General features: G+C 47.1%; 1 protein-coding gene across 1 annotated transcript in view; it reads left to right on the forward strand.

Annotated features, from left to right (window-relative positions):
* The window catches only part of SLC12A8 (solute carrier family 12 member 8), a 142,027-nt gene that overhangs the window by 10,405 nt on the left and 105,682 nt on the right, over positions 1-25,940 (forward strand). The window contains exons 3-5 of the mRNA XM_047790408.1: positions 9,171-9,317; positions 14,254-14,445; positions 22,776-23,007. Of these exons, the coding sequence (XP_047646364.1) occupies positions 9,171-9,317; positions 14,254-14,445; positions 22,776-23,007 (571 nt within the window). The remainder of the gene's footprint in view (positions 1-9,170; positions 9,318-14,253; positions 14,446-22,775; positions 23,008-25,940) is intronic.

The raw sequence follows: 25,940 nt of genomic DNA on the forward strand, positions 1-25,940 counted from the left end.
GCCTATACCACAGCCACAGCAACACCAGATCCGAGCCGCGTCCACGACCCACACCACAGCTCATGGCAACGCCAGATCCTCACCCCACTGAACAAGGCCAGGGATCGAACCCTCAACCTCATGGTTCCTAGTCGGATCCGTCTCCACCGTGCCATGACAGGAACTCCTGCTTTGTTGTTTTTGTGTGTGCTCTCTCTCTCTAAATATATATATGCATATACCTACACACATTTCTATTCCGTATACATAATACATATTATAATGTATATACTTTCCCAAATCATTGGAAGGTAGTTTGTAGACATCATGTCCCCTTATCCATAAATATTTCAGTGTCTCTTTCCTAAGAACAGGACTTTGCTTTTACCCAACCGCAGTACATTTATGAAGATCAAGACGTTTAACTAATAGACCCTATTATCTAATCTACAGTTTTACATTCCACTTTCGCCATTTATCCTGCTAATATCCTATAGCTTTTTCCCTGGCCCAGAATCGAATCCAGGGTCACTCAGTGTATTTAGTCATCATGCCTCTTTGGTCTCCTTTAATCTGGAACAGTTCCTTAGCCTTTCTTTATCTTTCATGACCTTGACATTTTTTTGCAAAAACACAGGCCAGTTATTTTGTAGAATGTTCCTCAGTTTGGGACATGATCCCTCATGATTAGATTCAGGTTTTGCAGTTTTGGCAGAAACCCTTAAAGTGATATTGTGTTTCTTTCCAGACACGATATCAGGAGGTACAGGGTTTCCTCTTGTCTCATCACTGGTAATGTTAACTTTGGTGTTACTTATTTAAGGTGGTGTCCACTAGGTTAATCCACTCTAAAGTTTACTAATTTCACTTCATATTTAATAAATAATTTGTTGGGGATACTTTGAGACTCTGGAAATATGCTGATCCTCATCAGTCTTTTACCTATGAGCTTTTGGCTCCATTGATGATTCTTGGCAGAAGCAGTTACTTCTGTGAGAGTTGCTCAAATGGTGATTTTTCTTTTCTTTTTATTTTTTTGTCTTTTTCTAGGGCCCCATCCGGGGCATATGGAGGTTCCCAGGCTAGGGGTCGAATCAGAGCTGTAGCCGCCAGCTTACACCACAGCCACAGCAATGCCAGATCCAAACTGCATCTGCAACCTACACCACAGCTCATGGCAATGCCGGATCCTTAATCCACTGAGCGAGGCCAGGGATCAAACCTGCAACCTCATGGTTCCTAGTCAGATTGGTTAACCACTGAGCCACGATGGGAACTCCAAAATGGTGATTTTTTTCTGACACCATCGCTCCATCTACATGTTTTAGTTGGTCTTCTATAAAGAAGGATTTTTCTACCTTCCTCTTATTTAAATTTGTTCATTTGCTTATGTCTGTATGGACTCAGATTCTTATTTTTTTCCATGAGCATTCTATTGCTATTATTACTGACTTTGATGCTCAGATTGTTACAGATTTGGCCAGGGGGTGCCCCTTCAAGTTGGCTTCTATGTCCTTATAATACATCTTCATCATTTTGGGGAGCACTTACTTACTTTTTGGCACAAAGTGTTCTTGGCTCATTTTGTACTTTTTCTGTCCCAGACCTGAATCAGCCATTTCTCCAAAGTGCTCTGGCTCCTTAAAGTCAGAAATGGTATTTAGGGACCAACATCTGAGTGCCAGGTATGTTCATTGCTACTGGTGTACCCTGACTCATAAACCCTTTTAGTGGACACAGAGAAGGAATGTATATATTTACCTAGCTCTGAATCTTTCTCTATATAATAAAAACTATAAATTCAAACTGATACCTCTAATTTTATCACCCTAGGGTTCATTCTTCTATTCTCTTTCCTTAGTTGTAACTGCCTTCTCCAACAGTAAGAAACTTGGTTCCCATTCGCTATATTTACTGATTTGCTAATTCATGTAAAATAGATTCAGAAGTGCTAGTTCCTTCCCCTGCAGAAAAACAAACTTTCTATCTAGAATTTAGATTAGTTTGTAGTTATTTGTTTTTAGACTGAGAGCACATGGTCAAAGTGTTTTGTTCAAAAGGTATTCTGGGAGTTCCTGTTGTGGCTCAGTGGTAATGAACCAGACTAGCAGCCAGGAGGGACATAGGTTCAAGCCCTGGCCTTGCTCAGTGGGTTAAAGATCTGACATTGTCATGAGCTGTGGTGTAGGACACAGACAAAGCCCAGATCCTGCATGCTGTGGCTGTGGGGTAGGCTGGCAGCTGTAGCTCTGATTTGACCCATATCCTAGGAACCTCTATATGCAGCAGATGCAGCTATAAAAAGAAAAAAAAAATTAAAAAGTTATTCTCATTTTTTCCCACTTTTATTGTTGTCATGTTACTTGTTAGAAATAGTTAGGTTAATTTGTTTCTCTTTGTATATTTTAAATTTTCTTTGTCATCCTGTTGATTAGATTTGATTTTGTTTGAGTTTGAGTATGTAAAACATTAATGTGATTCCAAAAGTCAAAAGTACTCAGTACATTAGAATTCTTACACAGTTATATTGTTTGATCCACTGAAGACCCAGATGAATAAATCTTTTTGCTGGTGGTTGTTAGCTGGTTTGCCTGTTACTAGGGGAGGGCATTAGGGTTTGTGTTTCCCTTCCTGGTTGTTAAGATAGTCTTTCTTTCTTTCTTTTCTTTTCTTTTTTTTTGGTCTTTTTAGGGCCACACCGTGGCATATGGAAGTTCCCAGACTAGGTGTCAAATCGAGCTGTAGCTGCCAGCCTACATCACAGCCACAGTAACAGCAGATCCAAGTCGCATCTGTGACCTACACCACAGCTCACAGCAATGCCAGATCCTTAACCCACTGAGCGAGGCCAGGGATCAAACCCACGTCCTCATGGATACTAGTCAGATTCGTTTCCGTTGAGCCACGACGGGAACTCCCCCAGGTATACTTTCTAATGGCAGCCCAAGTCCTGCAGGAGAGGCTCTGTTGCTTTGCCAAGGAAGCAGAAAGGGAAGAGAAAGCTCGTTTAGGTGGCCATGGCATTGCTGCTGTGGGAGTTTGTGATCTGTGGGGTGGTGTCAGGTGTCCAGAGCACTGTGTCTTTGGGCTCTGCATTCTGAGCCCAGAAGTGGCTGCTTTGTGGGGATGAGTTGCCGTGTGGTTCTGGCAGGCAGAACTCCATCAGGGATTCCCATCAGCATCAACGTTTTCACAGCAGCTGAGGGTCTTGCCGCTGCTGGGTCTGTGTGGCTGAGAGACCAGGTTGTGCCTTAGGAGATTTCCAGCACTGGTCCAGGACGAGGCGGCCCAGGATGGAGAAACCACAGGCCAAGGAACTATTGTTAGGGAGACACTGCCTTTCGGACTGGTTCTGTGCAGAAGAGATCCACACACTCACGAAGATCTCACATTTCCTGGAATGATTAAATCAATATTGACGAAGGGTGCTGCCCAGATTTGAATCCAGGAAATCAGACTTTGACCAGTCCACACAGGTTTTTGCTTCTTCTGCTGTAAAGTGGTTTCTATTGCCAGCATCACTCAGGGTGGCAGAGCCCACAATGGATGCCCATTCCTGGGACAGCAGAAGGGGCTGGGTGCCTCAATGCTGGGCACCAGGCAGGGGTTGGAAAGGCAGCTTTCAGGGCTATGCTGTAGGCCAAGATTCACCTGGAACATGAGGACGAGTGAGCTAGGCAAATAGAAAAGGCACAGGTAATAAGACCTCTTTACTTTCCACCCAACCTTCTTGAAGAAGTTCACCCCCGCCCCCTGCACATTTAAAACTGCCTAATATGCTTCATGCTTACACACACACACACACACACACACAAATTTTCACAATTACTGTCTCCTGTGCCACCTCGCTGAGGCTGATATGTAGTATTTGCATTGGACTCAGGTATCACAGGTAGGTGGCTGCTGGCCCCCAGAGCCCTGCTGGCCCCCCTGCTTGTGGTGCCTGTCCAGAGCTAGACGAAGGGAATGTAGGGCCACTCTGCCCCCTTGGCTCGCAGCTTGGGATCTTCTCTGAGGTGTGATTAGTCATTAGATAATTAGCTTTCAGGAAGCAAGGTGCTGGCGCATGTGTGTGGACTCCAGGCAGAGCCCCCCTTTGTCTGGGAGAGAGAGGCAGGCCATGTCTTGCTTTGACCCACTCCTGACCCGAGTGGGCAGGAGTGGTTTCTCACCTGGTCCCTTTTCCTCCAGCTGCTCGGGGACAGAAAAGGTGTCATCTCACTTTTCAGATGTGCTCGCTAAGGCCTGGTGGGAGGCAGCTGTTTCAGGCCAAAGGCTCCTGCGGGGGAGCTCCCGTCAGTGCCTGTGGCTCAGCTTTTCTCAGTCTTACTGCTCAGCTCAGCTCGCTGTGTGAGCAGGAAGCCAGGTGATTCCCACTCCGGACACGGTTCAGGTGCAATTCCCCTGTCTTTCTAGATGCCCTGCCCAAGCGTGAGGGTTCTCTACTCACTGGAGAAAGTCTCCTGCCTCTGAACGAACACACCCCGCCGGCGGCCGTGCCGTGTCTGCTGTGGGGCACAGCCCTGGGCTCGGAGGGACCAGGGGCTGGCTCCTTGTTCTGGGAGGTGGGGAAGGAAAGCTCCAGCAATGAGCAGACTCCAGTGCGATCACCAGGGGCCAGGCTTCAAGTCGCTGTGCCCAGGAACCTGTCAAGTTGTTGCTGCCAAGCTGAGGGTCCTCAGGAGAGAGGGACCTGCCCCTTGAGGATAGAAGGCAGTGCCCTTCCCGAGGGACTGCTTCACGCCTCACTTTTCTTTCTTTCCTTTCTTAGTCACGACCTCTGCATCCCACCAGACTCCATATCAGGCACAGCACACATCCTACTGCTGCCTCCCTTTCCCTGCAGCCTGCTACGTCTGTGTCATGGAGTGTTGAATGGGACTCTTGATATTTTTGAATTGATGACTGGGGCCCAAATCCAAAGACAATGAGGTTCTAAGAGAGTCATCAGTAGTTGGGACTTGTCACGAGAGAGCCCCGAACTGGCTCAACTGCCCCCCGCTGGTCACCCCAGCTATGCCCCCCGCCTCCCCAGGCAACAGAAATGATGAGGGAGAGGCCCAGAGGGAGAGTGTGAGGCATGGCCTTGGTGGGAGGCCGTATCTGAGACCAGGTGGGGTTCCTTACCCTCCCTAAAGGAGGGGCTTAGGTGTGAGGTCCCCAAGTCGGGAGGAGCTGATACTCTGTCCTATTGGGTGTCTGCTTACGCTGCAGAACTGTGACTCTGCCCGCAGTCTCTCTGAGCGGGTGCTGAAGGGAAGCGGAGACAGCTGGCAGGACAGAGAACAGGGCTGGGGAGGAGTCAGTTGTTAGACTGTGATTTATAATAAATATATATTTGGCTTTCATTCACTTTCCTGGCACAGAGCTCCCAAAACCCTTGGACTGTCCTAAGCGATCAGAGTGATAAGGTGTCTTTGTTTTTGTTTGTTTGTTTGTTTGTTTTGTCTTTCTAGGGCCACACCCCCGGTTTATGGAGGTTCCCAGGCTAGGGGTCTAATTGGAGCTGTAGCCGCCAGCCTACACCAGAGCCACAGCAACGCAGGATCCAAGCCGCGTCTGCGACCTACACCACAGCTTACAGCAACGCCAGATTCTTAACCCACAGAACGAGGCCAGGGATCAAACCTGTATCCTCATGGATACTAGTCGGGTTTGTTAACCTCTGAGCCACGATGGGAACTCCCATAAGGTGTCTCGACATTCATAACAAACACCTTTCAGCCACAACTGGGTGGATATTAATGAGGTGATGTTTAGAATCACCCGAGGAGGAGGCTGGTTGTCGGGGAACCAGCCATGTGATTAGAGGGTTGGAACTTTTAGGGAAGGAGAAAGGGGTTAGAGGTGGCATCAATCACTGATGGCCAGCGATTTAACCAATCGTGCTTATGTAATGGAGCTGCCATAAAAACCCCAAAAGAGAGCTTCTGGGTTGGTGACCACGTGGAGATGGGGGCAGAGCACTCTGTTGGTAGAGGGCATGGAAGCTCCTGGCCCTTTCCCCAGCCATGACCCGTGCACCTCTTCCATCTAGTGGTTTCTGAGGTATATCCTTTTATAATAAGCTAGTAAGTAAAATATTTCTCTGAGTTCTGTGAGCCGCTCTAGCAAATGAATTGCACCCAAGATGGAGGTGGTGGGAATTTGCAATCAATGGCCTGTGGGTCAGGGGCACAGGTGACAGCCTGGCCCTGGGATTGGCATCTGTGGGGCTGTCTGGTAGGCCTGGGGCCTTGACTGTGGGATCTGACTCCATCTCTGGGTAGATGATGTTGGAATGGAGTTGAATTGTAGGACACCAACTGGTGTCGGGAATCGCCGGGTCGAGGACAAGCCCCCTCCTCCACAATGGAATTGGTGTCGGATTCTACCAGCCCTGCGCCACATAGTTACTATGCTAGGCGACTGGCTTGAGCTGTCTGGTCAGTATCTCCCAAAAGGCCACTTGTGGGGCAGTGTAGAAGCCTGAGGATGTCCTGTAGGTGGGGGTGGATGAGGGAGAGGTGATGAGCACAGGACCCCAGGTGCTTCTGTGCTTCTGTGTCAATGCCTGGAGGTGGCATGTCTGTGCAGGGAGCTTAGGAATTGTCCCTTGGGGTCTCCATAGGACCCACCTGGCATTATACTGGGGTCCTCTGTCTTGTCTGCATTTCCTTTCTTGGGTGCTTTTGTTTCTTCTTCCTTTTCTCTCTCTCACTGGCTTTATGTCTCTTTCTCTTTAAAAACATTAGGACCTCAATCTTGGGTCAGACTTAGGCTCTTCCTGCCAGTGTTGGAGGATTAGGACCTGGGAAGACGTAGTTGTGTTCTTTTGGCACTTGGCAAGAGAAGGTGGGCACACTCCTCTAAACATCCCAAAATAAGCTGTCATGACTCAGTCACCAAACCCATTTCAAACATGTATACTTTCACTTACACCTTCATTCTCAGGGTGAAGAGTCTCCCAAAATTTCTGCCTCATTAACCTGCAACGCACCTTTAAGGCTGATTTAGTTCAATGAGATCCAGGGAGCGAAAGGCTTTTCAAACCCCACTGGGTAAATAAATAAATAAAACAGCTTTTACAGTGGAAATATGAAGGCTGGAATGAAAGAGAAATCAAGTTTCTAAAACCACAACAGAAGTTTCAAGGGTAAAGTGGATGTACTCACAATTAAGCGAAGTCTAGGATGTTAGAAACTGACCCTGGAAGAGAGAGGTTTAGGAGAGAAAGGGACGAGGAACCTGTGGTGCAGGTTTTACGGTCTGGATTGGGGAATTCAAGCCCCATCTGTGGCCCTGGGGCAGTCCTGTCTCTTCCCCCAGCCCCTGGCTCTCTTTGCTTGAGCTGTAAACAGGGGACCCACTCCCTGCCTGCCTCCTGTGGTGATATGAGCACCAGAAGAGGGGAGTGATGTGGAAGCTCAAAGCACTCTCTCAATTATTACTCTTTGTTGCTGACAGTTGTTGTTATGACTGTTTCTAATAAATAATAGGCCTGAAACAAGCCATGGTAGGAAGTGAACACAAGCAGGGACAGGAAGTTGGGCCAGGTCTTGAGTTTTGAGATTAGGATCCTGGAAAACAATCTTACCATGAGGTCCCTTGGTACCACTTGTTCAAGGACAAACATAGGTTGGCAGGGTCTTTGTCCTGAGCCACAATTACTGTTCTTACATTTTTTGACTTTCAGGAGACTCCCCTTTGGTGGTTTGTGAAAGACAGACGAACAGAAATACACACATGAAAGGGGTTCCAGCTGGCATCAAGAATTGACAGGGAGTCCCCCAACCCATCTGTCTGGTGTGGCTTCACTGATGTCCCTGATAATTTGATGAGGTCCTTTCTTCATCTGTGGGTGGGTGACACAGGGGAGAAGCTGGGATCCTCCCTCTTGGTTTTGACCAAGTATAATTGGCCTCTGGCCTTGGTCCTAGAAAATGGGCACATCCATTGTTCTCAGCTGTTCAGGAACTCTGCCCCTGACTCTGGACCTTCGATTTCCCCTGTTTCTTGACTTTGCTGCCTTCTCACTGAGGTTAGGGGTCACCTACATGCACCAATTAGGCTTATGTGCACAGTGGGTCTTAGCTGGGTGCCTCCCCGCCCCCCACTCCCCGGGTGAATCATTTCTCAGTGCTGAGGTGGTTTGAGGGCACTGGAAGAATAGTGATATCTGAATTTAGATTAAGTCCCAAATCTATGCAGTTCACAGCATGGGTTTTAAAATCATTTTTGTATTTCTACAAGGTTTAGCTTTTTTAGTAAAGCATTTCTGTATGAGTGTTCTGTAAGAGCCTTTGTTATTTTTGGATTGAAAAAATGAGGAACCCATGTGTTTTGCCACTTGTTAGCCTTTGATTCTAGACAACTGCCAAATGATGCCTTGGGATCCTGGGGTATGGGATGGAAGGGTGCTTAGGGGTCACCGCACCACCCAGTGTTCATTCAGGAAAACAGAAGCTGCCCTAAGTATTTTAAACAGGGAATTTAATAACACAGAATTTATTTATTTGCTTTTTATGGCTGCACCTGTGGCATATGGAAGCTCCCAGGCCAGGGGTCGAATTGTAGCTGCAGCTGCTGGCCTACACCACAGCAATGCGATATCTGAGCTGCATCTGTGACCTATGCCACAACTCACAGAAATGCTGGATCCTTAACCCACTGATCAAGGCCAGGGATTGAACCCGTGTCCTCATGGATACTGGTCAGATTCTTTACTGCTGAGCCACAACAGGAACTCCCAATACACAAAATTTATTACAGAAGTGTTAGAAGGTCCGGAAGAGCAAAAAGCTAAGGAAAGTGAGGTTACCTAAAGATTAGTAACTGCTGGAAGCTGGTGTCCCACCAGGACTAGAGGATTGAAAGGGAAGATGGCACCGCCCAGAGCTCAGGACCACAGTCTGAACTGTCAGCATCCCATGCTCACCCACATCCCAGTGGCTGGAACTTAGTTACATGGCCATGCCTGCCTGTGAAGAGGCTGGGAAAGGTGTCCCCCCACCCAAGTGTAGGAAAGGGAATCGGGTTTGCTGAACAGCTAGTCTGTGCTGTGTCCGGGCACAGGAGTGTGTGTTCCCCAGGCCTGCCAGCCGCAGTGAGACGGAAGTGTGTGGAAGCCGAGGTCTCCCAGCTCCCCATTCTTCTCCCTCGCTGGCCCTCCCCGCTGCTGCTGAGCTGACTTCTGTGTGCCCTGTTTTCAGGAGGCGCTGGCCCAGCCCCAGCCCTGGTGGAAGATCCAGCTGTTTGTGTGGGAGCCAGTGCTGTTCGGGACCTGGGATGGTGTGTTCACATCCTGCATGATCAACATTTTTGGGGTTGTCCTTTTCTTGAGGACCGGCTGGCTGGTGGTGAGTGATGGGCTGGTGGCCCTGGAGCCTCCTGTGGGCCTGTGACATGCAAAGCCCAGTCACCCTTGTGTATCCCACAGTGTAGTCAGCAGATTCCTAAAGCACAGATGTTCCAGAAACATGGAACGAGATCGAGTATGTGGAGTAGCTGGCATTGCTTTTTAAATGGGCCCCAGACAGAGGTTCCCGTGGAAGCCTCACCATGGATTTAACTACAGAAACATGAGTGCAGAGGTCAGGGCATGTCACAGGTGGGACTAGAGGTGGGTCAGAGAGCAGACCGATGGCAAATTTGCCTCCAGTCTCTGACCCTCTCCAGTTTCCTCGGTGTTCTTCAACTTGGCTGGCCCCCACCCCCTTGGCTGCCCCAGAGGGGGAGAGGGAGAAGGAGTGGGAATTGTAAAAACCTACAGTTCTCTTCCCATGTCTTTCTCCTTATTTTCACATGGAACACTTTACTTCTGACACTTCCGGTGACCAGATGTGTGGTTTTCCCCAACACAGCAATTCTGTGATACTGGCTGCATGTCCTACAATTAAACTCCATTCTGACCCTGTCTACTTGGAGATAGCATCGGACCCAACCAGTTAAGGGCTCCATCCCATAAGGCTGCCCCCACCCACTTCAGCTGCCAGTCACAAGTCCACAGCGTCCCCTCTGCTTCTGACCAATCGACTGTGAATCGGATTCCCACGACCCCTCCTCAGATTTGGTGAATTTGCTGGAGCAGCTCACAGATCTCGGGGGAAAGCTTATTAATGTTTGCTAGCTTATGAAAGGATATGATAAAGATATAGATGAACAGATGGAGATACATAGGGTGAGGTCCTCGAGGGACCCAAGAGCAGGCACCTCTGTCCTGCGGAGCTGGGGTGCATCACCCTCCGCCTCCTCCTCAGTATGTGGATATGCTCACCACCTGGAAGCTTTCCAAACCCCATATGTTTGGGATTTTCTCTTTCTTTTCTTTTCTTTTTTTTTTCTGTCTTTTTTTTGGCCTTTTCTAGGGCCGCTCCCGTGGCATATGGAGGTTCCCAGGCGAGAGGTCCAATTGGAGCTACAGCTGCCAGCCTAGCCACAGAACACAGCAACTCCAGATCCAAGCCGAGTCTTCGACCTATACCATAGCTCACAGCACTGCCAGATCCTTAAACCACTCAGCGAGGCCAGGGATCGAACCCACAACCTCATGGTTCCTAGTTGCATTTGTTTCCGTGAGCCACGATGGGAACTCTGCGTTTGGGATTTTCTACCGTGGTTTCATCACACATGATCATTAGTGACTCCATTTCTCGCCCCTCCCCCTCTCTAGAGAAGTGAGTGGAGGTGAAGGGGGTGGGTGGTGAAAATTCCAAGCTTCTCACCCTGAATTGGTCTTCCTGGTGACCAGCCTCCATTCAGGAGCCCACTCGCAGTCGCCTCCTTAGAACAAAAGATGTTCCTCATGCTCTTATCACTTAGGAATTTGCAAGGGTTTTAGGAATCCTGTGCCAGGGATGGGGTCAGAGACCAGATACTGGAACAAGAGATGCTCGTAGTGTTCTTATCACTTAGGAAATGACACAGTGTCAGGAACTCTGTGCCAGACCAATATACAGTTGACCTGTGAACAACGTGGGTTTGAAAGGCCCAGTCCGCTTCCTCACATTTGTTTTCAGTAAATACTGTGATTGGTTGACCCCCTGGATGGGGGACTACGGATAGGGAGGGCTGACTCTGGGACATGAGCACCTGCGGATTTTGGTATCTGCAGCCAGTCCTGGAATTAATCCCTGTGGATACCTGAGAGATGGTCATATTCTCTGTATTCTCATGGCAGTAGAGAGAAAGAGGTATGTGTCTTTAGTTTGAGATATTGGCTCATGTGATTATGGGGGTGGCAAATCCAAAATCTATCTGACAAGTGAGATGCAGATAAGAATTGCTATTTCAGGGGTTTTTTTTGTTTTTGAGTCCAAAAGCTCGAAACTAATGCATACATTCTGTGTTGCCATCCGGAGACCAAATTCCTTCTTCTTTGGAAAATCTCACCCTCAGTATTTGCTGTTAAGGCCTTCACCTGATTGCAGCAGAACCACCCACCTACGGAGGGTAATCTCATTTACTTAAAGTCAACTGATTGTGTATGTTAATCACACCTTAAAAATACCTTTACAGCAACTTCTAGCCTAGTGTTTGACTAAACAGCTGGTCACCATAACCTAGCCAAGTTGGCACTCACCATTAACCATCACATACGCAAATTCCAGGCGATTCAGCTTCACTTAGTGGGGTGCATAGGGTTCTGAGCCCTCTCAGGAGACCTGAGTGAGGGCAGACCTTCCCAAAGCTCTTGCTCTACTCCATACCCAGGCTCTTAGCTCAGGGTTCAGTCTTAGCCATGGCCAGGATGGGTCTGAAAATTTTCTTTATTAATGTGTGAAAAGCTGAGAGCAGGATTAGCAAGCCCTCTGGTGTGAATGCTGAGAATTCCTACCTCTCATACTCTTCCCTAATTTATCAGAGCCCCTACTTAAAAAACCACAAAGCCTCCAGCTCAGACGCCTCGTCCTGGCAGGCATTCTCAGGCTTCTGGCATCCACCTCTGATTTTTTTCCCCTTCCTGGGAGCCACCTCACCATCCAGCACCTCTCCAGCCAGTATCCAATGGGCATCCAGCCACCTGACCGCTGTGGCAGGGAAGGCCTGGCAGTGACAGCCTGGACCTGGGCGCTGCTGCATTCTGGGGATGCTTATGGAGCAGTAGAAGGATAGAGGGGTAAGCTCTCTTTATTTTGACTCTTAAATCTTAAGGCCACCTCTTAACCCTGCTGGGTGTGATTTTTTTTTCCTTTTTTTTTTTAGAAATGGCTATGTAGGAGTATCAGTCCCATCCCAAAGTGAAGTACAAATTCCATTAGGAATTTATTGCTGCATAACAATTTACCCCAATACTTATCAGCTTAAAGCGGCAAATATGTATTATCTTGTAGTTACTGTGGCTCAGGGATCCAGTGCAGCTTAGCTGGGTGCCTCTGGCTCAGGATTTCTCATAGGGTAGCAGCTGAGCTGTCAGTCAGGGCTGCAGTCTCATCTACTGGCAGAGGATCTGCTTCCAAGATCACTTGTGATGTTGTCGTCAGGCCTTATCACGTGGGCCTCTTCATGGGGTTACCTGGGCACCTGCAGCTGGCCTCCCCCCAGGGCCAGCAACCTGAGAGAGAGTGAGGGAGCAAGTGCCCAAGGTGACTGCCCCCATGTTCTCATGTCTTCACCCTGACACTTGTGTGAGGTTCTACCCATTAAGAGTGAGTCACTCCATCCAGCCCTCACGCAAGGGGTGGCGATTACACAAGGAGGTGGGGGCCACTGGCAGCATCTTCGAGGCCGCCTAGCACAAACACATCCTTTGGTCCTATGACCTCTCCTTTTCAGTTCTGACATGAGTGTTGCCTGAAAGGTCATATTTGAAAACGGAAATAAAGGAAAATGTGAAATGCCAAAGATAAGGTAGAACTTCTAGGGGATGATATTCAATGAAAATAAGTAGAGGTCATGCCCAAATCGTTTTAAATAGAAAATAGGAAATCTAAAGAATAATTTCACAGCAAGTTATAATTTTTGCTTTGTTTTGTTTAAGGCCACACCTGCAGCATATGGAAGTTCCCAGGCCAGGGATTGAATCAGAGGTACAGCTGCTGGCCTACCCCACAGCCACAGCAACGCTGGATCCGAGCCAGGTCTTTGACCTACATGGCAGCTCATGGCAATGCTGGATCCTTAACCCACGGAGCAAGGTCAGGGATCCAACCTGCATCCTCCCAGACACTCTAATGGGTTCTTAACCCACTGAGCCACAATGGGAACTCCTTATAATTTGAAAAACATTAAAGTGGCAGTTTTGGTATGAAAACTTAATGATTGCTAAAAACTTTAAAAAATTATCCCACACAGGCAGTTTAAAAGCATGAACAAAGAAAGAAAATAGTAATTGTATAAGTTCATTTAAAATATATCATCAGGAGTTCCCTTCGTGGCGCAGTGGTTAGCGAATCCGACTAGGAACCATGAGGTTGCGGGTTCGGTCCCTGCCCTTGCTCAGTGGGTTAACGATCCGGCGTTGCCGTGAGCTGTGGTGTAGGTCGCAGACGCGGCTCGGATCCTGCGTTGCTGTGGCTCTGGCGTAGGCCAGTGGCTACAGCTCCGATTAGACCCCTAGCCTGGGAACCTCCATATGCCACGGGAGCGGCCCAAGAAATAGCAAAAAGACAAAAAAAAAAAAAAAAAAATAAAATAAAATATAACATCAGCAAAATAAATAATTGAATAAAACCTAATTTGGGTCTCTGGAGCCCAGGGTCCAGAGGTAAATATGGGCTTGGAAATAGACTCAGTGTGATAAGGTGCTGTGGTAAGTCCTGAGCCCTGGGTACTGTGGGAACCGGGGAGGCAGGGTTACAGGGACAGCTTCCTGGAGAAGGAAACTCTGAACCTCGTCTTAAAGGAGGCACTGGAGTGAACCTGGTGAGGAAGGGCGGGGGCGGAAAGGCATTCCAGGTGGGGGATCCCCGTGGGTGGGAGGGTTCGGGTGAGGGAGCACAAGACTTCACGCCGCAGCACAGAGTGTGTCTGTGGTCGTGGGGGTAGAGGGGGCGGTTGTCGGCAGAGGAAGGAGGGGGACTGGGGAGGGGGCAAGGGGCCTTGCCAGGAGGGGCCTTGCCAGGAGGGGCCTCCTGAGGGTGTGAGGTAGCTTTGACTTTACATTGTCAGTGCCGGGGAGTCTGGAAGAATTTGCTGCAGGGACCTCACCTTCATTTGGAATTGCTTCCAGGTCTTACTCCTGCGGGCACGGCCTTTGTCCTTTTCCTGTGGGTCCAGCCCCAGGGGTGTGGGGACGGTGGTCAGTGCTCCCTCCGTGCCCTAACCTTGACCTGGCTCCTTGCTGTTCCGCTGCAGGGAAACACAGGTGTGCTCATGGGCGTGTTTCTGGTGTCCTTCGTTGCCCTGGTGGCCCTGGTCACTGTGCTGTCTGGCATCGGGGTTGGGGAGCACTGTGGCGTGGGCAGCGGCGGCGTCTACTCCATGATCGCCTCAGTCCTTGGCGGCCAGACGGGAGGCACCATCGGGCTGCTGTACGTGTTTGGACAGGTGAGGCCACCAGCCAGTGGGATTCGCTTCTCTTGCCTTGCAGTCTTCACCTTCCTCTCATCCACGTTCCCCTTTGCAGGTGGGCAGTTGCCCGAATTTTATAGATGGGCCACCTGGAGCCCTGGGGGGATCTCAGAGCAGAGCCAAACCCACCATTTAGGGCCCTGACTCTTAGTCCAGGGCTGCTGCTTCTCCACTCCCTGTGCCTCTGGAGTCCTGATTCCCCCAGAAAGCAGGACCTGGGTTGCCACCATCCCTGCAGCCCGTTCTAGGGAAGAGCGTGCGCAGCAGTGGCCAGAGTCCTGGGGGCAGCTCTGGGTGGCCTGGTCCCAGGCGCACTTTTACACTGACAAGGGGACATTTTGCCTGTGCCAAGGACTTCCCTAGAATCAGGCAGCGCCCACATGAACTGGCACTCTGGGCTCATTGATAGCTTGCCGGTCTTCACAGGGAGGCTGAAAGCCCGTGTGTGGATGCTCTGTCTGGGAAGGAGAATACTAATGAGGAGGCTGCCCCACAGGGAGGACAGGGGCCCTCAGGAGGCCACTGAGTGGGGAGAAGTACTGGGGCATGTTTAGCTAAAACCAGGGATGGTGACCTGGCGCTGAGGAAACAAGTGCAGACATTAAGAAACCACTCTTTGTAAGCACTCCTTGGACCGAAAAAGGCTTTAATGATGGTGCAAAGGGTGGTGGGTGCCTGAAAAAACAGTTTAAAGCAAAGACTCTGTTTAAGTAAGAGTACAAGAGACTCCTCAAAGAAAGCATTGCTTCTCTTTCTCTTATTTCTAAGCAGCAGGGGCAAGTTATTTTAGCAAAAATAAATCTCATTCTCCAACAGCACAAAGCTGTGTGTGTGTGCATGTGTGTGCGTGCATGTGTAGGACAGATGCATCGAAGGCAGACACATGGTCATTGTACTCTTAAAAACCACTTTCCTTTATGGAGAAAGATCTTAAGGCATGGTAGTTGGGAAGCTGAATAATCAATAGTCTGTTTACTTTGTTACCCTGGGGATTTGTATATTGATTCTCTACTTCTTTGCCGTTTTATAGCCAAGCAGATTGCAAGATGGACAAACGGCAGTTCTCACTTGCCCCGCTCCCTCAGTAGACAACAAGCTCACCCCCTGAAACAGACGCCACAGACAGGGGACTAGCGCAGGTGGAACTCCTCCACCCCACCCACCGCCAATCCAAGTACAAGAGAGGAAGCCTCCTGTATGTCAGCTGACTTGAGGCAAAATGCTCAAAAAGAAGACGTTTTCTGAGCTTGGGCAGCCACTGCCTAAGAAGCCACCAGCTTGACAGCCTTGCTTGCTTTGCTCTCTGTCTGTTTGGGCCCCAGTCAGAAACACAGATGCCCCTTCGGTCAGTGTGCTTGCTTTGCTGCTGCTTCTTCTGCAGCTGACCTGGGCTGGGCTCTCTGATCAGGGTGAGGCTGCTGCATAATCCTTTTGATCTGGTGCTGCCAGCTTCAGTTTGCTACTATTTCGTTGAGGATTTTTGCTCATACATTGTGAGGGGTATTGGTCTATAGTTTTCTTGTGCTGTCTTTGTCTAGTGTTGAGGTCATGATCATGTCCTCAGAGGGCCTCACCTCAAACACAGGAGGAGTTGGGAGGCGTTCTCTTTTCTTTTTGGGAAGAGTTGGTGAAGGACTGGTGCTAATTCTTCTTTAAACATCTGGTGGAATTTGGTGGTGAAACCATCTCGTCCTAGGCTTTTCTTTGTAAGAAGTTTTAAAATAAGTAATTCAATTGCTTTACCTGTATAGCCGTATTCCTGTTCTCTACGTCTTCTTGAGTCAGTTTTGATAGTTTGCATCTTTCTAGATATTTGTCCATTTTATCTAAGTTATCTAATGTTTTGGTGCATAATCATTCATAGATTCCCTTATAGTCTTTTTTGTTTTTCTAAGATTGGCCTCCTTTGCCTTCCTGATTTTAATCATTCGAGCCTTCTCTCTGTTTCTTGGTCAGTCTAGTTAAAGGTTTGTCTGCAAAGAAGCATTTTCTGGTTTTGTTGATTTTCTCTATCATTTTTCTGACGTCTGCTTCATTTATTTCTGCTCCAGTCTCCTTCTTTCTTCTTTCCAGTCTTCCTTCTTTCTGCTTGCTTTATGTTTAGTTCACTCTTTTTTTTTTTCTGGTTTCTTCAGGTGGAAGTTTAGGTCATTGATTTGTGGTCTTTCTTCTTCCAGAGTATGGTGGGGTTTTGGAGGGTTTATTCCTGGTTCTTATTAACCCCTAATCCCCTCATCCCAGGGCACATATGTACTTTTTTTTTTGTCTTTTTATGGCTGCATCTGGGGCATATGATAGTTCCCAGGCTAGGAGTTGAATCAGAGCTGCAGCCGCCTGCCTATACTACAGGCACAGCAATGCCAGGTCCAAGCCGCATCTGTAACCTACACCACAGCCCACAGCAATGCCAGATCCTTAACCCACTGAGCAAGGCCAGGGATCGAACTTGCATCCTTATGGATACTAGTCAGGTTTGTTACCACTGAGCCACAGTGGGAACTTCTGCATTCATTTATTTTTAGTAATTGCCAGAGGAGATGGCCTGTTTTGCCCTGGAGCAGAGTCAGTGAACTTCTTCTGTAAAGGGCCAGATAGTAAATATTTCAGTTTTTTTGTGAGAGTGCCCTGCGTCTCTGTCATGACTCAGCTCTGTCACGGAGGTGGGAAAGCAGCCATATGGTATGAAGAAATGGGTGTGGCTGTGTGCCAGTCACACCTTATTCCCCAAACAGGCAGCAGCAGGATTTGGCCAGAGGGCCAAAGTTTACCGGCCCTTGCCCTAGAGCATCAGCACTTAGAAGATGGAGATACTTAAAATAATGACTTTTAAAGCTCACTAAGTCTTTCCATTGCCTTGCCTCCTTCTCCAGATGCCTCCCCACTTATTTCTCTGGGGCGTTGGTGCCAGGCCTGTTGTGTGGAGCCAGACCCCTTGCCAGTGAGGGGAGATGAGCTGGTGCCCTTCCTCCCTCCTGCCCCACTCACATGAGGGTTTCTTTTGGGGCTGCTTATCCTGGAGATAAGCTTCATAATCCCAGAAGATCCAGCTTCAGCCTGATGTGTCCTGTCTAAAAGCATTCATTCATGGCTTACCTGCTCTTTGCTAGATTCTGTAAAAACAGTGCCGGTCTGGAAAATTTTCACAGACCCGACATAGGCCTGGGGTTTGCATTATGGGAGGGAACACATATGCAGGACATACAGTCAGCCGACTCCCACCATGGGGATTTAGTGTGAGAAGGGGAGGGGCGCGGAGGCGCAGCTCTGGTTTTCTAGGTAGGTATCCAAAGGTGGGAAGAAACATGCCTATGATTGTGAAAGTGCCGTTTTAAAAACCAAATGCGGAGTTACGGCACAGCGGTAACGAACCCTAGTAGTATCCTCGAGGATGTGGGTTCCGTCCCTGGCTTCACTCAGTGGGTTAAGGATCCGGCGTTGCCACTGAGCTGTGGTGTAGGTCGCCGATTCTGCTTGAATCCTGTGTTGCTGTGCTGTGGCGTAGCCTGGCAGCTGCGGCTCTGATTCAACTCCTAGCCTGGGAACTTCCATGTGCTGCAGGTGTGGCCCTAAAAACACCAAAACAAAACAAAACAAAACCAAAAAAACACCCCACAAAAAAAACCCTGAATGCCTTGGAAAGGAGGTGTTACCCCCCGAAAATATGGCAAGTGACACCCCCTGCTTCCTGTGCCAGCGGGTTAGAAGTTCTCCACAGAGGACAAAAGAGAAAAAGAAAGCCCATGATTGTTAACTTTAAGAGGAGATAAATATGTCCAAAAATTTAATACATTCCGGATAGGTTTATATATTAAATAAATTGAAAGGGATGTTTTCCAGTGAAGAGGAGCTGCATGGTTGGAAGGTGGCCCAGGTCCAGGGTGGCTGGATTGCAGTGGTGAAGGGCTGGCGACCCCTCTGGTCCAAACTTCTCCTAGAGGAGCTGGCCGAGGGGAGCCTTGCATCCCAGACACACTGTGCTCTGTGTACCCAGATGCAGTTCTCGCATAAACAGAATAGTACTCTCAATATGTTTGTTTTTATTTTCTTATACAAAATTCCTTTAAAATTACAAAATGATGTTCCTTATAACCAGTTAGCTTATCAGAGATGATGTAAAGACAGTGGTGGTTTCCGTCCCTCCTTTGGTGACCAGTGTGAGCACTCATTGTCCCTGTCTGCACCTCCCCCTGTGCTCATCTACGTGCATGTATGGATTTTGAAGGAGCCGCTTGTTTTTACTGAAATGGGGACAAATTTCATACTCTATTCCATGGCTTGTATTTCTCACTGAGCAATAAGTCATAGACATTCTGCTAGGTGAACGCTTTGAACCCATGCTTTTTACATAGTTGCTTAGTATTGTGTAATGTGGATGTGCATAATTTATGGCACATTCATTCTCTATTCATTCTTTTACTCTCTTATGAAAGAGTAGTTTTATTCCTTTTCTCATTCCTAAAACTCTGTCTTTTTCATATTTTCCCTTTTCTTCTTAATCAGGCTGCCAGGTGTTTATGTATTTTTATGAACTTAAAAAAATCAGTTTTGAGGAGTACCTGTGGTGACACAGTGGGTTAAGAATCTGACTGCAGCAGCTTGGGTCACTGCAGCAACATGGGTTCGATTCCCAGCCTGGCACAGTGAGTTAAAGGATCTGGCATTGCTGCAGCTGTGGTGTGGGTCATAGCTGTAGCTTGGATTCATTCAGTTCCTGTCCTGGGAACTTCCATATGCCATGGGTGAGGCCTTAAAAAAAAAGTCAGCTATTCTCTCTATCCTTTCTTTTATTTTTTCTTTTATTTCATTAATTTCATATATCCTCTTATTAAATACTTCCTACTGTCTTTTTATTTCTGTTGATTTTAAAAATCACTTTAATACTTTGTTCATGCATTTGTCTCCTTTTTTAAACTAATAAAAGCATTTAGGATTATACTCCTCCCCCCTTCTGAATACAGGATTAGTGTACTTCTCAAGTTTCAGAATAAATCCCTTTTATTACTTTCTAGCTAATTTGAAATTTAAAAAATTTCTTCTTGTTTTGCCCACACAGCTCAAATTTATTTCTTTTTTAAAATTTTTCCCTCTAATTGCTTTGGAAGTTCTGCTGTGCTTTTCATTGTGTGAGTAGTCATTGCCTACTTTTAGAAGCCATAATTAAACTTCTTCTATACTTCCCAGATAAAAACATTCCTTATTAGCTCCTCTAACTACGAAACATGAAATCTCTATGATGCTTTTACTTCCCCGTGTTCTACAATTACCCTTCCTCCCCCTCCCCCTCCCCCCTTCCCCCCTCCCCTCCCCCTCCTCCCCCCTCCTCTCTCTCCCCCCCTCTTCCCTCTCACCCCCAAGTCCTTAGATTTTGAGAAAGTGGTGTAGTTTGGGGCTGCTACTGTTTTCCCTCAAAGTAAGTCTCTTGGGTTTCAGTGACCCTCGCTTACAACTGATGTTGCACATTTCTAGTGACATCACCATCATCTACTTACATTAACCAAGGGTTTTGTGAAATTCATGGCTAACTACCGTTTCCTTTTCTTCGGTAGCTAATCCTAGCAAGGTAGTAATGATACTGCCAATAGCTATTATTTCTACGACTCTGTGAGCCGGGCATTGTTCTAGGCCTTAACACGAATGATATCCTTTAATCCTCGCGATAATCTTTTGAAGGAAGAACGACTCTTACCTGTGCTTCACAGATCAAGGCATGAAGCACAGAAGGGTTAGAACACTTTCCCAAGTCACACAGCTAAGACCGGGAACACAGCATGTGGCCTTCGGGAGTCTGGTTGCCACAGGCTGAGCTCACAACCGCTCTGTCCTGCTGCCTCCAGAGCTTTTCCTTTTTTTCTGGTACAGGCATCTTTGGGCTAAAAGTGATTTTAGATACAAACCTGAGAGAGGGGCACTACTGGGGTTACTAGAAACAATAGGCTGTCCTTAGTGCTGGCTCCACTTCACGCGAGCAAATTCTGTTCTGTAGCTAGAGAAAGAAATAAGTGGTTTGGAAACTCGAGGTGCGGAGTGTCCCATTCAAGTTCTGGCCTCAGCCTCTGCATGAGACAGACATCCAGCACCTGAGGAGGGATGTCTATACACACAATCATCATGACTACATTTTTAACATTTGTTTTTGAGATGCTGATAGATCGGACCATGAAGAGTCCTGTTGATCTGGTCATATAGCAGAGGAAATAGCATCATTGTCACCATCACATGCTTGGCATTTTGTCAAGAGTAAGTTTGAATTCTGAGGTGAATGCAGGAAAATGTAGAGTTCTCTCTTTTGCTCTCTCTCCTGATTGTCTTTCCTCAATATTTATTGGGCATCTGCCTTTATCCAAATGCAGACAGACATGCCTGCTTAAATCTGGGGATCACTGATGATGATGCTATGTCTAGCTGACAGTGAGCCAATCTCAGTGAAGAATGGAGCCTCCCTCTTGAGCCCCTCAAATACACAAATCGTATTTGCCTTCTTGTCTTTACATGCAAGGGCTGAAACTTAATGGTGTCTGCTTCCCAGAGCACTTCTCATAGTCAACACATCAGAAAGTATTTATAGATTGCTTGCAACATAGTTAGCAAATGCAGGGGATTTTGAGAGGTGCAATCAGCATAATTTTTTTTTGCTTTTTAGGACCGAAACTGCTGCACATGGAGGTTCCCAAGCTAGGGATCAAACTGGAACTACAGCTACTGGCCTATGCCACCACCCCAGCAACGTGGGATCCTAGCCGCATCTGTGACCTACATCACAGCTCACGGCAACGCTGGATCCCTGACTCACTGATCGAGGCCAGGGGTTGAACCCTCAACCTCATGGTTCCTAGTTGGATTCGTTTCCACTGCACCACAATGGGAACTCCCATACATTTTTTTTTAAAGATATTTTCATTGTTGGTGGTGGTAGGGGCAAACTTATATGCATGAAATAATTAATAGATTATGGATCCAGATAATTAATTGTGTGGTAGCAGCAGTAGGCATAGTATTTATTTAGGAAAGGGGGATGAGGAAAGGCTTCATGGAAAGGGAGGAACTTGCCTGAGGCCTGAGTAGAATTTGTTTCCTGAGAGGACAGCATGTGTAGCAAGACAGAGATGACAGGCTGCTGGCACTGGGGGAGCATAAAGGAATGCACCTGATAGGAGAAGGGGGCTGAGGAACTCTGGAAAGTGAAGTGGGTGTTATTTTCTTTATTTCTTTTTTATTATTTAAATTTCATGGCTGCACCCACACCCTGTGGAAGTACCTGGGCCAGGGATTGAATCCAAGCCATAACACCAGATCCTTTAACCCACTATGCCAGGCTGGGGATGGAACCTGCATCTCTGCAACAACCCGAGCCTCTGCAGTCAGGTTCTTTACCCACCGTGCCACAGCGGGAACTCCTTGTTTCCACATATTTATTTGAGATTGTGCTTCAAATATTTTTAAGAGGTAATATCATGATTCTCAGCAAATATAAAATAAACATGTGCCAATGATTTTATGTAACTCATTAATTAGGGGAGGAGCCAGTGAGACGTTAAAGTTGAGAAGCAAGGTATGGCCAGGGTGGATACAGATCAAATCCATAAATTCCTAATTTCATAAATAAATGTAAGGATAAGATTGCTAGGTTAGATACAAAACTGGTAATGTCCTCCACGATGACAAACCCCAATCTTTTGGGTTATCTGTTCCATCAGCAGAATCTCTGTGTATTTCTGTTGGAAAAAAAAAAAATCTGTTAACATGTAACTTCACTAAGTCCAGGGTATTTAATACATGTAACCAATAGTAAACAGCAGGTAGAACTAAGTACATTCATCTAGATATTCCTTGGGTGGCATTTTTTCCATGTGACAGTGACAAGATGGGCTGCGCACTTTTTTTTTTCTTATTTATAAGTTTTAGGTAATTTAAAATATAATAGTGACATACAAAGACATAGAGGAAAAACCGGGGTTGCGTCTGTGTCCTTCTAAGGCTGTGAGATGGGGGCCCCTGCCTTGTGCTCTCTATTTAGCTCTGCACAGAGGAGTCTAAAGGTGTCTTTGGCCCAGAGTCCCATATTCTTCCTCCCATAATCTTTCATCTTCATTACCACTGACAATCATTCTCCTCTCTGGATGGTGGGAGAGGTGTAGGTGAGAAGCAAGGGGGTCCCATGCGTAGGGTTCCTGGGCAGTGAAGGCTCGTTTACCCCCCATGCTGGTTCCCAGGAGTGGAATTCCGAGAGGAGAGCAGGGTCCTCCGTGCCAGGCAGCCTGGCTGCTCTTTTCTCTCGCTGACTCTTCCTACCTCGAATCGCCTGTTAGTGTGTTGCAGGTGCCATGTACATCACTGGCTTTGCCGAGTCCATCTCAGATCTGCTGGGCCTCAGGAATATCTGGGCTGTGCGAGGAATTTCGGTAGCGGTGCTTCTGGCCTTGCTGGGGATTAACCTAGCAGGTGTCAAATGGATCATCCGCCTCCAGCTGCTGCTGCTGCTCCTGCTGGCCGTGTCCACACTGGACTTTGTGGTGGGCTCTTTCACACACCTGGACCCAGGTAAGCCTTTTGGAGTTCCCTAGATGGCCTTAGGGGGTCTGCACTGCTTTCAAGATATTTGTAGGTCTGAATTTGCAGGTTAACCCCAGTAGCCGTTACCTGTATTGAGTGTGTGCTGTTTTCGGAGCAGGTGAGGAGGTCTGTCTTGATGCAGCTTCAGAGGCCAGAAGACCCCTCTTCACACCCCTCTTCTCTAGGCACATTTCCCATGTTTCTTTTTATTTGCCTTCTGTTTTTTAAAAAATAAGAAAATTTAGATAAAGCAAAGAGTAAAGTAGAACTGGATTAAACAAAGAATAATTCACGACAGTGATTGGGAGAGTGGGCAAGAAATAGATTGGGAACAGGGAAGGAAATAGGCTTTAATTTTATCTGTCATATTCTAATTCTTTTTTAAAAGGGCCTCGCTGCAAATATAACGGACATTAACAATTATCATTTCTGGGGGATGGGAACAGATATGTGTTTGATTATTTAGAGTTTTCAATATTAATTGTTATTTCAAAACAAAAATAAGAATCCACTAACTTAGCTTAAAGAAAGAAAATAGGAGTTCCCATCTTGGCTCAGCAGAAACGAATCTGACTAGGATCCATGAGGATGCAGGTTTGATCCCTGACCTTGCTCAGTGGGTTAAGGACCCAGCGTTGCCATGAGCTGTGGTGTAGGTCATGGATGTGGCTTGGATCCCGGGTTGCTGTGGCTGTGGCTGGCAGCTGCAGCTCTGATTAGACCCCTAGCCTGGGGACCTCCATATCTCCATGTGCCATGAAAGCAGCTCTAAAAAGACAAAAAAAAAAAAAAAAAAAAGGAAAAAAGAAAAAGAAACAGCCATTGCACCATTTGGAAATGGCACTTCATATTGTCATCAATCAATCGATCACTGCTTACTTTAACCCTGGGTTTTCCTCAGCCTTGAGGATGCCTGGCAAGCCTAATTCTAAACCTGTTCTTTGAGTGAGACACTATTACCCAAAGTGTCCATAACTTCGGTAACTTTGTAGCTTTGTGATTTGGGATGGTTTGGCATCAGAAGCCTTTTTTTTTCTCTCCAGAGCACAGAGCTATAGCTGGGATGCTGTAGGAAAAAGTGAAGTGCCTGATATTTCACCCTTTGGGGACTTCGTCTTTTTATGGCAACAGTGACTAGGCATCTACATAGGACTGTGGACAGGCAAGGGGAGATAGGGCCACAAGCTGGGTTAACAAAGAGAAAGAAAAGAGATCAGGAGCACAGACCAACTGCCTCTAAGGGTGGCTGGTGGCAACAGCCAGCACTTGTACTGGGTGAGCGCTTTTGTGCCAGGCATTTTGCTTAGCACCTCATGTGGCTTATCTCATACTTTATCGTAACCTCACGGGGGTGGAACAGTTAGGACGAGGACTGTGGGATCATATAATTTGTAGTAATGCATGGCAGAGCTGTGTATGAGACTGGATCTATTTGACTATAAAGCTGAGCTGTTCCTGGAGGCGGGAATACTACCCCTTTCTCTGATAGCAGCTCTGCTTTCCCCCTTCAAAGCTGCCCCTGGTGTGTGTTCTAAAAAGTTTCGTCTTTCATAAAACTGTTGGTTGTGGGAAGGTCAGACATCAGGTGGTACACACGTGTTACTTTTTCATATATGAAAATGCTTTTATGGGGAGAATAGTCACTCCCTGCTCCCTGAGTGGCCCCTACCCTCTGGCATCCTGGTCTGTTCCCCAGAACCTCCGGGCGGCTCCATGATCCAGCATCTAAAGTGTTAACCCCCATGGCCCACTGCAGTGCTGAGGGCCAATTCTCTGTCCAAACTGATCCCTCCAAGCCTGGGCCTTGCAGCTTGCTGAACGTTTGGAGTCTCTCCATTGGAGGGAAGGAGTGATTTTTTTTTCCTGGCTTTGCACCACGCTGCAGAGACAGCCCACATCCTGAGAGAGACCTGCTGGCTCTTTGGCCATCCAGCTGTCAGTGAGGGAGTCAGAGAGTACACTTGAGCCTCTGGGCCTCTGTTCTGGGTCCTTTCCCCCATCGACATAGTTGCTGAAAGAGCATAATTAGTTAACTTGCAGGGTGATGCACTGGCTCCTTTGAAACCTCAGTAGGCTGGTGTATTTGCCTTCTCAATTAGAAGTTTTCTTGGCTACTTTCTGACTTACTCCAAATATTTCTCTTTCCTTCTGGTCAGTACATTACCAGGGTGTAGTGTGAAATGACATTTATTTTCAATCATTTCCATAGCAACCGGCCCCTCTAAAATCTGTTTTTGGTATCACTGGTGTTTTATATGGGCTACTTTCTTTGCAGTTAAAAATCCAAACTGAAACTAGACCATAGACCTTCAGAATGGATTTAGCAGAATGGTTTCAGTGCTTTAGCAAAGTGACATACAAATAGATATTAAAAAAAAAAAAAATGGAAGAGAGACTGGAAGGAAATAAGCCCAAATGGTCATCTTTTTGCTGAGATTATGGGGGGCTGTATTATCTGATTTCTACTTTTCCTTTAATTGCTTAGTGCAGCTTAAAAAAAATTAATAGACTTTAGTTTTCAGAATAGTTTTAAGTTAAGAGAAAATTAGCACATAGTGCAGAAGTCCCCATAGCCTTTCTGTCTCCTTTCCCTGCCAATTTCTCCCCCCTCTTTTTTATTGATCTTTTTTTTTTAAATTTTTAAATTTTTTATTTTTTTAGGGCTGCACCTGCACCATATGGAAGTTCTCAGGCTAGGGGTCCAGTTGGAGCTGCAGCTGTGGGCCTACACCACAGCTCACAGCAACGCTGGATCCTTAACCCACTGAGAGAGGCCAGGGATCGAAAACCCGAAACCTCATGGATGCTAGTCAGGTTCATTAACCACTGAGCCATGATGGGACCTCCTAATTTCCCCTGTTAACATTATAACTGATGAACTAATAGTGACACATTATTATTAACTGACATCCATGGCTTAG

This window comes from Phacochoerus africanus, chromosome 1, assembly GCF_016906955.1.
Source record: "Phacochoerus africanus isolate WHEZ1 chromosome 1, ROS_Pafr_v1, whole genome shotgun sequence".
NCBI classification, from domain to species: Eukaryota; Metazoa; Chordata; class Mammalia; order Artiodactyla; family Suidae; genus Phacochoerus; species Phacochoerus africanus.